At 50.7% G+C, this 10,749-nt stretch overlaps 1 protein-coding gene across 1 annotated transcript in view; it reads right to left on the bottom strand.

Annotated features, from left to right (window-relative positions):
- Positions 1-3,384: 3,384 nt before the first annotated feature.
- LOC135552978 (zinc finger homeobox protein 3-like) overlaps positions 3,385-10,749 on the bottom strand; it is a 78,361-nt gene continuing 70,996 nt past the window's right edge. The window contains exons 3-6 of the mRNA XM_064984968.1: positions 10,063-10,651; positions 9,744-9,770; positions 4,788-5,290; positions 3,385-3,474 (exon numbers count right to left, since the gene is read on the bottom strand). Coding sequence (XP_064841040.1) covers positions 3,385-3,474; positions 4,788-5,290; positions 9,744-9,770; positions 10,063-10,651 — 1,209 coding nt within the window. The remainder of the gene's footprint in view (positions 3,475-4,787; positions 5,291-9,743; positions 9,771-10,062; positions 10,652-10,749) is intronic.

Raw genomic sequence — 10,749 nt, 5'->3', positions numbered from 1 at the left:
CCAGGCCAGAGTGTCTCCAGGCCAGAGTGTCTCCAGGCCAGAGTGTCTCCAGGGAGAGTGTCTCCAGGCCAGAGTGTCTCCAGGCCAGAGTGTCTCCAGGCCAGAGTGTCTCCAGGGAGAGTGTCTCCAGGCCAGAGTGTCTCCAGGGAGAGTGTCTCCAGGCCAGAGTGTCTCCAGGCCAGAGTGGCGCCTGGGAGAGTGTCTCCAGGGAGAGTGTCTCCAGGGAGAGTGTCTCCAGGCCAGAGTCCAGGCCAGGGAGTGTCTCCAGGGAGAGTGTCTCCAGGCCAGAGTGTCTCCAGGGAGAGTCTCCAGGCCAGAGTGTCTCCAGGGAGAGTGTCTCAGGGAGAGTGTCTCCAGGCCAGAGTGTCTCCGGGAGAGTGTCTCCAGGGAGAGTGTCTCCAGGCCAGAGTGTCTCCAGGCCAGAGTGTCTCCAGGGAGAGTGTCTCCAGGGAGAGTGTCTCCAGGCCAGAGTGTCTCCAGGGAGAGTGTCTCCAGGGAGAGTGTCTCCAGGGAGAGTGTCTCCAGGCCAGAGTGTCTCCAGGCCAGAGTGTCTCCAGGCCAGAGTGTCTCCAGGGAGAGTGTCTCCAGGCCAGAGTGTCTCCAGGGAGAGTGTCTCCAGGGAGAGTGTCTCCAGGGAGAGTGTCTCCAGGCCAGAGTGTCTCCAGGCCAGAGTGTCTCCAGGGAGAGTGTCTCCAGGGAGAGTGTCTCCAGGGAGAGTGTCTCCAGGCCAGAGTGTCTCCAGGGAGAGTGTCTCCAGGGAGAGTGTCTCCAGGGAGAGTGTCTCCAGGCCAGAGTGTCTCCAGGGAGAGTGTCTCCAGGGAGAGTGTCTCCAGGCCAGAGTGTCTCCAGGCCAGAGTGTCTCCAGGCCAGAGTGTCTCCAGGGAGAGTGTCTCCAGGCCAGAGTGTCTCCAGGGAGAGTGTCTCCAGGCCAGAGTGTCTCCAGGGAGAGTGTCTCCAGGCCAGAGTGTCTCCAGGGAGAGTGTCTCCAGGCCAGAGTGTCTCCAGGGAGAGTGTCTCCAGGCCAGAGTGTCTCCAGGGAGAGTGTCTCCAGGCCAGAGTGTCTCCAGGCCAGAGTGTCTCCAGGGAGAGTGTCTCCAGGCCAGAGTGTCTCCAGGGAGAGTGTCTCCAGGCCAGAGTGTCTCCAGGCGAGAGTGTCTCCAGGCCAGAGTGTCTCCAGGGAGAGTGTCTCCGGGGAGAGTGTCTCAAGGGAGAGTGTCTCCAGGCCAGAGTGTCTCCAGGGAGAGTGTCTCCAGGGAGAGTGTCTCCAGGCCAGAGTGTCTCCAGGCCAGAGTGTCTCCAGAGAGAGTGGGGGAGCTGAAGCTTCCAATATAAGAGAGCTTAACTTTGGGGTGACCTGCATATTGTAGTGTAGGGCCATCTGCTTGAGCTTATGGGTGACCAACATGACATCACTACGGCCACTACAAAGCCGACAGTGAGTGGGGAGTCGTGAAGGGAAGGTGAAAGTTCAGAGGGGTGTGTTAGGGGTGTGTCAACTGCAGCCAAAGTGATGCTCCAGTTTGAGTGTCTCCAAACCCAGCACAAAGGAGTCTGGAAGAGGCTGCAGCATCACCCCCACTGTCTCCAAACCCAGCACAAAGGAGTCTGGAAGAGGCTGCAGCATCACCCCCACTGTCTCCAAACCCAGCACAAAGGAGTCTGGAAGAGGCTGCAGCATCACCCCCACTGTCTCCAAACCCAGCACAAAGGAGTCTGGAAGAGGCTGCTCCAAACCCAGGCATCACCCCCACTGTCTCCAAACCCAGCACAAAGGAGTCTGGAAGAGGCTGCGGCCTCACCCCCACTGTCTCCAAACCCAGCACAAAGGAGTCAGGAAGAGGCTGCAGCATCACCCCCACTGTCTCCAAACCCAGCACAAAGGAGTCAGGAAGAGGCTGCGGCACCCCCACTGTCTCCAAACCCAGCGGCATCACCCCCACTGTCTCCAAACCCAGCACAAAGGAGTCAGGAAGAGGCTGCGGCATCACCCCCACTGTCTCCAAACCCAGCACAAAGGAGTCAGGAAGAGGCTGCAGCATCACCCCCACTGTCTCCAAACCCAGCACAAAGGAGTCAGGAAGAGGCTGCAGCATCACCCCCACTGTCTCCAAACCCAGCACAAAGGAGTCAGGAAGAGGCTGCGGCCTCACCCCCACTGTCTCCAAACCCAGCACAAAGGAGTCAGGAAGAGGCTGCAGCATCACCCCCACTGTCTCCAAACCCAGCACAAAGGAGTCAGGAAGAGGCTGCAGCATCACCCCCACTGCGTGGTGGTCCATGCGGTGAGGACGCCTCTCTCAAGTTTTCCGTGGGCTTTCGGAACATTCCAATACGTGGGGTGGGGGGTATTTTTAGAAAGCCCTAATATGGGCCACATACCACAGACTCTCAAATTATCCCATCCAGCTTAGCCCTCAGTTTAAACCTTCCTTTTTAATTCCAGTAATTACAGGCTCCAATTTATACGGAGCCGTGGACACAAAGGGCCTGTTTAATGCAAACCAGTTTTGATTTGGGTGAAGTGTCCCAAGGATCTCCCACATCTTACAGCCTGTTTATGCTGACTTGATGATTTATTTTCTCCCCAAAAAGGTTAAAAAATGCTGCTATTCGCATCACATTTCTTTTGGGAAGAAGAAATTATTTTCCTTTTTTTCCTTTCTTCATCCTTGGATAATCTGCCAGGCTGAGCCAAAGGCTGAGGCTGTGGCTGAGCTCAAGGGCTTGCTGTGCTGTGGTGTTCTGCCTGCCTGGCTGGTTGTCAGCCTACAAGGACTGGAAATCCAACACGTCACAAAGGCTGTGCCATTGTCAAGTGGGGAGCCAACCCGTGATGCAGTGAGCTAGGCCTCAGAACCATGTACTTATCATCCACTAATCACATTTGTGGGTTGTGAAATGCAGTAATAATTCTTGTCAAGTTGTGAACATCTTTTTTTCGCCACTACACATGTCTGGAGTGATGGGAGCTGCCTGCTTCGCGAGGGCCAGCCGGGCTCTGTGTTCCGGGGGTGAGAGCTCAGGTCATTCCTGGACAGATACTTCCCTTTCTCTGGAGATCAATTGGCTTTAAGAAGTATGGAGCCATCTTAAGAGGCTTAAGTGGTGGAAAACGATCATGCTAGGATGTGTTGTACATATTTAATCCAGTCGTATTACCACATACAGTATAACTTTCTACAGTAAAGCACCATTTTGGCACATGATAAAGTGGAAGGCAGACAGACAGACAATGTTATATAAACTCTTCACTCTCTTTACAGACAAAACATTATTTTCCACCTCAGGTGTGAGGAGGATATGCAGGATGTCAGGGCCCATCTATTTTGGTCAAGTGTGAGCAGAGTGCCCCGTCAGTCTCAGTGGCACAGAGAACACCCAGGGTTACCCCTGCCCCGTGAGGATGAACCCAGCCTGGGGCACTAGGAGGCCCCTCTCAGCCTCTCTGCCTCCACAGGCCAGGCCCAACGTGTCCTACAGATTGTGTTACATATTTTAATCAGTGTGGTATTTGTAAATATCCGGGCTACATGTCTGGGCATGAGTGGTGGAGACACTGCTCCAGTCCTGCTCCTCTATAACCCTGCTCTCTGTCTCTCTCCAGGCCCAGAGGCTGCTGGGACGCCGGCCGGGTCCCTACCCTGACCAGGCGTCAACACGGCCTGCTCCCTCCGGCCCTCCTAATGGTCAACCTGGGAGCAGAGCCTCACACCTCCCTCTAAGTGTTGATTTTTTGTTGGTATCCGTTACTGTAGGATCTCTCACTACAAAGGCCTTGCAGACAGGAAACCTGCAATAAAAACATCAGCGGATCCCAGGAACCATTCATAAAGCAGGGGCCTTTCAGTAGGGCCAGAGAGACAGGCGTTTGGAGAGGGTTCTCAATTGGTATATTTTACCCTAGCTTTCTTAATGTGATTAAAAACACAATAATGTCTCCTCATTTTTCCCCCGTCCTATATTACACTATTTGCCAAGAGCAGTTATACTGCAAAAGGACAGAAAATAAGAGTTAAGCTCGTATAAAACCCGTGGAATATATTGTTTGTTTTGCCCATTTCCTTTCCAATAGCCTGACACTTGAGAATGGAGCAGAGTCTTTGTGTAAATAAAGGCACCGTGTGTTTGGGGACAGAGCAGTGTGATGAGCTACAGTTGTGTGGGTGTGTGAATGCCTGGGTGAATGGTATGTGTTTGTTTACGTCTTAGTGTGTGTGTGTGATTGTGTTAGCCATCTATGTAGCCATGCCAGGTTGGGTTAAACACAGAGTAGCCCTAGTCTAGCCGCAGACACACAGGATAGGTGCCTAAGTGGAATCAGGCCTGTTAGATTTATGGCCATTTGTTCAGAGAGTGTTCATCCATTGGCTATTATGGAATGATTAGAGGAGAAGGTGAAGCTCCAAGTCCAGCGAAAATCAATACGGCTGTCGAGAACGATTCTGCCTTTCCTGCTCCGAGGAGTGTTAACACCAAACCTCTGTCTCCTCACACTTCTTCATCTCTCTTCTAGTGATTTCACCCCTTATCCTCCTTACCCGGATCCACCTGCTATGTTCTAGCCCCCCCACTCCTCTCTATGGGCCCTGTGAACAGAAGGGTTAGACAACAGGGCCATCATTCATGACTGGTGGAAGAGGCTCGCAGTGGAGCAGAATCCAGAGGTCTGCAGTGGAGTACCGTGGAGGAATGTAACGTTAGGAAGGAAGAAGAGAAGAGGGACGAACGGTGGAAGGGGAGAACGGTAGGGTGAAAGGAGGGATGAGAGGTGAAGGTGAGGCACGTACCTTGTACAGCTTGAGGCTGGCCTCGTGGCGGGAGTTGATGGTATGCATGCGGAGCTTCTCCAGGCTGTTAGTGTAGTAGTCGCAGGCGTTGCACTTCAGGTGCACCGGGTTGCCGATGGCCACGCACTTCAGGCGCCACTCGTTGCCCTTGCCCCCCTCCTTGATGTGGGCCACCAGCTGGTACTTCTGCACATGCTTGTCGGTCTTGCAGTGCAGCTGGAAGTTGGCCTTCAGCTGTGTGGTGTAACGACACAGCTTGCACTGGTGCGAGTCGCCCACCACGGCGCGCCACTCCTCCTCGGGCAGGCTGCGCTCAGCACCCATGTGCATGCCCAGCACGTCCAGGTTGTCGGTGGTGAAGCGGTTGCACACGGCACACTGGAACAGCTTGAGGGAGGGGTCACTGGTCTGCGACAAGCTCTCCCCCAGGGTCATCAGCTCCTCAGACACCAACTGACCACCAACGCCGCCCAGCCGCATGTCCATGGGGATCTCCCCACCTACTGAGCACCGGGGACAGAAAGAGAGAAGGAGGGAGAGGAGGGAAGAGAGAGAGAAATTGTGTGTGTGTGTGTGTGTGTGTGTGTGTGTGTGTGTGAGAGAGAGAGAGAGAGAGAGAGAGAGAGAGAGAGAGAGAGAGAGAGAGAGAGAGAGAGAGAGAGAGAAAGTGCTTAGTTGGTTACACGCACACGGTCAGTTGGTTATTTTCAAATTTCACAAACTTTGAATTCTAAGTACAGCTTTCAGGGATTATTCTATATATCTATCTATATCTAGCTATCAATCTATTTCACTTTGTGTTTGCATGTACTTTTCTGGACATCAGGAGTTATTTAGAGTTTCTTAGAGGGGTGGAAGCATGGGGTTTTCCAAAGGGGCTCTCAGTTCTTTGAGCCTCCCTCAGCATGGAAAAATGTCCTTGGAAAAGTGAAAGGTGTACGGTTCAACTTTCAACAAAGAGCCATGTTTGCCTCTGCAGTCAAAGTGGATTTGCTCTCTAGTTCCAATACTCCTCTGAGGATAATGTGCATGTGTGTATTTATGTACCTAATTTGATTAAATCAAGATTATCCTTCCTTTGAGCCGAGAGAAAGAAAGTCTGGACTTTTTCGCAGGGTGCAGAAACGTTGCACTGCCAGAGTAAGGATATACACGTCGTCCTGTTTGGACTGGTGCACTTTCACGGCCCGCCACTAAATCAACTCCAGAGGCCATGAGCTCCGCAGAAAAAGAAAGTTATTCTATCATTACAAGAGAACTAAAGAGTTCCCAAGCATACATTACTGTAAATCAAATCCAGTGCCCTTGTCCATAGAATAATAATACAAAAAATCCACTTTTCTCTTTGGATTCTCCTGCCTCTTTCGACTCCGCATAGCTGCTAAATCGATACAGACACCTACCAGATGAATCCTCCTCGGTACTGAGCGAAGAGGGGGAAGTTAAAAAAACAACGCATCCAGATCCAACAACAGAAACAACCATATCTACAGTCTGGGGAGGAGGAGGAGGAGGAGGCGGTAAAAGTGAGGTAAGAGTGGCTGGGGCTGATCTTTAATCTATCACTGCCCAGACGGAGAGCACTGCCTGACCCTGCCTGGCTTTACACTAAATTAATTCCAGCAGCCTCTTTTTATTTATTGCTGCAGTATGCAGCCTGCTCTCTGACTTTTCTCCATTACCTGAGTTTTTATAGCCGGGAAAGGGAGACCTCTGTGAAGCCCTCTGAAATCACTCACAGATCCACCTCTCCAGCCAGGGCCCCCCTTCTCTCTCTCTCTCTCTCTCTCTGTCACCTCACTAGTTACTACCTCTATCTATCTCTCTCTCTCTCTCTCTCTCTCTGTCACCTCACTAGTTACTACCCCTATCTCTATCTCTCTCTCTCTCTCTCTCTCTCTCTCTCTCTCTCTCTCTGTCACCTCACTAGTTACTACCCCTATCTCTCTCTCTCTCTCTCTCTCTCTCTCTCACCTCACTAGTTACTACCCCCCTCTCTCTCTCTCTCTCTCTGTCACCTCACTAGTTACTACCCCTATCTCGATCTCTCTCTCTCTCTCACTCTCTCTGTCTCCCCCTCTCTCTCTCTCTCTCTCTCTGTCACCTCACTAGTTACTACCCCTATCACTCTCTCTCTCTCTCACCTCACTATCTCTCCTCTCTCTTTGTCACCTCACTAGTTACTACCCCTATCTCTATCTCTCTCTCTCTCTCTCTCTCTCTCTCACTCTCTCTCTCTCTCTCTCTCTCTCTCTCTCTCTCTTTGTCACCTCACTAGTTACTACCCCTATCTCTATCTCTCTCTCTCACTCTCTCTCTCTCTCTCTCTCTCTCTGTCACCTCACTAGTTACTACCCCTATCTCTATCTCTCTCTCTCTCTCTCTCACTCTCTCTGTTTCCCTCTCTCTCTCTCTCTCTGTCACCTCACTAGTTACTACCCCTATCTCTCTCTCTCTCTCTCTCTCTCTCTCTTTGTCACCTCACTAGTTACTACCCCTATCTCTATCTCTCTCTCTCTCTCTCTCTCTCTCTCTCTCTCTCTCTCTCTCTCTCTCTCTCTCTCTCTCTCTTCTTTGTCACCTCACTAGTTACTACCCCTATCTCTATCTCTCTCTCTCTCACTCTCTCTCTCTCTCTCTCTCTCTGTCACCTCACTAGTTACTACCCCTATCTCTATCTCTCTCTCTCTCTCTCTCTCTCTCACTCTCTCTCTCTGTCACCTCACTAGTTACTACCCCTATCTCTCTCTCTCTCTCTCTCTCACACTCTCTCTCTGTCACCTCACTAGTTACTACCCCTATCTCTATCTCTTCCTCTCCATTCCTCATCCTTATTCTCTCATTCCTGTGCGGCTCTCACACTCTTCTCCACTGTAGACTCCATGCTCCGACACAGACAGAGTGATTACCTCTGCCTTCACGGCTGTGTGAGAATAGGTTCAGTCTGCGGTCCCTACATGTGTTTTAGATGTAAGCAGGCCTCTGTTAAATATAACCTAGAATATTTTGACTGAGACGTTGTCAGTCCGTATCAATGTTTAAGGAAAGGGAGGCAGGACGCTGTGGAAATATTTTCACTTTCAAATAATATTAAAAGGCTTGAGATAAACACACATCATTGGGAAATCTTGGAAACTCTATTCTTTGACATAAGCAGAGTCCAAGTCCAGGCTGTAAATATATTAACGTGTCTCTACAGGGCTTGGTGGAACTTCCAAAAGATTAGTGGTGGACCAGCTTGGCTGGATTTTCAGAGAGCTCTACCTAGATGCTGCAGCATTCAGGCAGTATATAGGACAACAAAGTAGAGCACACAATAACTAAGCCCCCCCCCCCTCTCTGTATCTGCAGCAGCTCAGTCCTGGGGATAAGGATTATCAAGAGGGGGAGATCGTGTGAGGTCAGGATTTGTCATCTCCCTCTCGGTCTAACAATGTCCTCAAAAGTCAGAAGGACACAGTGGAAAAGAGGACTAAAGGGAGGGAGGTACAGACGGATACTATCTGTCCTCGAGCTGCACAGACAGAGTTATGACGCTAGAGTTGTGTGTGTGTGTGATGGAGAGTATCAGTGTGTACAGTCAATCAAAATGTGTGTGGCTCGGGATGACACTGTGGTCGTTTTAGGGCTGAGAGTAATGCCTCATCATTGCCTCCGTGTAACATGCTTATTAAACGTTCCCTCACAGGAAAATGAACCAGATGGCAAGAGAGGGGATAAAAAATTAGTCACAGCAATCAATTCTTGTTCGTGTCTTTGAACCGGCGACAGTTGGAGACAAGTCTGTACAAACTGTAGGGTTGTAACTGGCACGCCAAACACTCAGCTATGCCGCTGAATTACCCATACTGGGCCCTCTACTCCTCCCTTCTTTGACCAAGATAAAATTTATAGCTGCAATTACAACGTTGGGGGAAAAAAGAGAGCTTCAGTGGCGGAGTTCAGTGGCAGTTTGGAAATAATGACATGAAAACGCTGATGTTCAGAGGAGCGGAGGCCTGGAGGACATGGGCGAACAAGAGGAAGGCTCACTGAGCTGCTCTCTCTCTCTCTCTCTTCCTCTTTCCCTCCCGCAGCCTATTGTGAGGAAAACAAGGTATCACAGGGGGACTTTCCCAGTCAGTGTGACCCAGATAGAGTGACATAGACTGGAAATGTAAACTAAACTCCTACGTGTGTTATGAAGTGAAGTGAAGTGTGGATGTGTGAGTTTGGGGGGCATATTTGAGGCTATTAAGGAGCGTTCAGAGAAGTTCTACCTACACCGCTTAATAACTGATGGAGACAAAAAAGCTTTCATAACTCTAATGGCTTGGGTCGTTTTTTTAACCAGGGTCAGCTTTCTCTAAAATCAACCCAAAAAGTCCCTAACTGAAGCTCCACCGATAGCTTCACTAGCCTTGGGTCTAAAGGTCCACTCTTCTCAGCCGAGGCGGAGTGAAACACTATCCTAATACCAAGGCCACAGTCCGGAGAGGACCCCCTCTTTTACGGGGAAGATATCGATTCAGCTCCAGCACATTGGTGAGAGAGACACTGTCATATGGTAACAACTAACAAGTTGTCTGTTACACTAAGACAGAAAGGGACTGTTGTGAGTCAGGTCCACCCTCTAGAAATCTGTTTTATACACTGCCGTTGTTTCACCTCCCCTCTTTTATCTCAATGGGGCTCTTTGCCTGGAAAAAGGGCCAATGATGTTAAGTTCAGTAGGGCAGGTGTACCTCCGGGCAACAGAAACAGAAAGAAAGAGACCGCTGCCAACATGAAAGATAGGATTGTGTGTATAGAGTGTGTGTGAGAGGGAGGGAGGGCTAATGTGTTCCCTGGTTAACCCTTTGCCTGCATGTTGGCTCAGAGAAATGGCTGCTCTGCTGTTTCTCATGGGGATTGTTTTATATTCTATATTCATCACTAAAACTAAAAATCATTGAATGTAAATATAAAATGACTTACCATTCATGCATTCATTTACTGGCCACGCTACACACATTCAGTAAATAAATTAACACAATTAGCCTATGTCTAAATGGGCTAAAAAGTTAAGCATTTTTTAAATCAAAGCTGAATCTTCCATTTAGACACATACTGTTTATAACTGTGTATTTCATGGTTAAAAATAAACAGCTGGTAGCAGTGAGAGCGATCCCACCCCTTGTGAACTCGTACTGAACTGCAGTCTGCCTTCTCTGTGGTGACCTGAGTCAGTACTGAGGGAAGAGCCAGAATGGCTCCCACTGTTCCACTGTTGCAGAGGCAGACTGGGGGAGCTCACCTAGTTGGGGGGCCAAGGCGGCCATGTTGGGGTCCAGGTGGAAGCCTCCCAGCAGGAACTGGGCCTCAGCTCCAGCCGGGTCCATCTTGAGGCCTGGGGGCAGGCTCATGTTCTGGGTCAGGTAGTACTGGTAGAGCTCGGCCTCGGAGGGAGAGGGCATGGCCCCCAGGCCCAGCCGACCATGCTGCATCTGGGTCACATTCTGTTGCAGCAGCATCATGTTGTGCATGTGTTTCTCGCTGGTCATGTGGATGCGCAGGTTCCGTGCCACGTTGGTCTCGTAGTCGCACACTTCGCAGCGCCACGTGGGCTTGCTTTTTGGCTTGGTGGGCGAGGGGGAACCGCAGGGCCCCGCCAGGTGGGCGGAGGACTGGGCGGGGTGGTGGTGGTGTGGCGGGTGGTGGGTGCTGGCCTGGGTCACAGAGGGCACGGTCACCACTCCGACCCCTCCAGGGTGCTGGCCAAACACCTGCTGCTCGGCGGAGGGGATGGAACCTCCGTTCTGCAGGGTCTGCATGTTGTTCAGATGCTTGTCCGACTGCATGTGGATGCTCAGGTTGCCCTTGGTGGTGGTCGAGTAGTTACACACCTAGAAAATAGAGAGAGGACGTTCATTTTTGCTCATGTTGTAAAGTGGAAATCTTTGTTGCCTCTAACTTATAGTCCATGAAATATAAATCATATCAT

This window comes from Oncorhynchus masou, chromosome 2 (genome assembly GCF_036934945.1).
Source record: "Oncorhynchus masou masou isolate Uvic2021 chromosome 2, UVic_Omas_1.1, whole genome shotgun sequence".
NCBI classification, from domain to species: Eukaryota; Metazoa; Chordata; class Actinopteri; order Salmoniformes; family Salmonidae; genus Oncorhynchus; species Oncorhynchus masou.
Note: the sequence above shows the minus strand (reverse complement) of the source record. Positions and strands in the feature narration are given on the sequence as shown.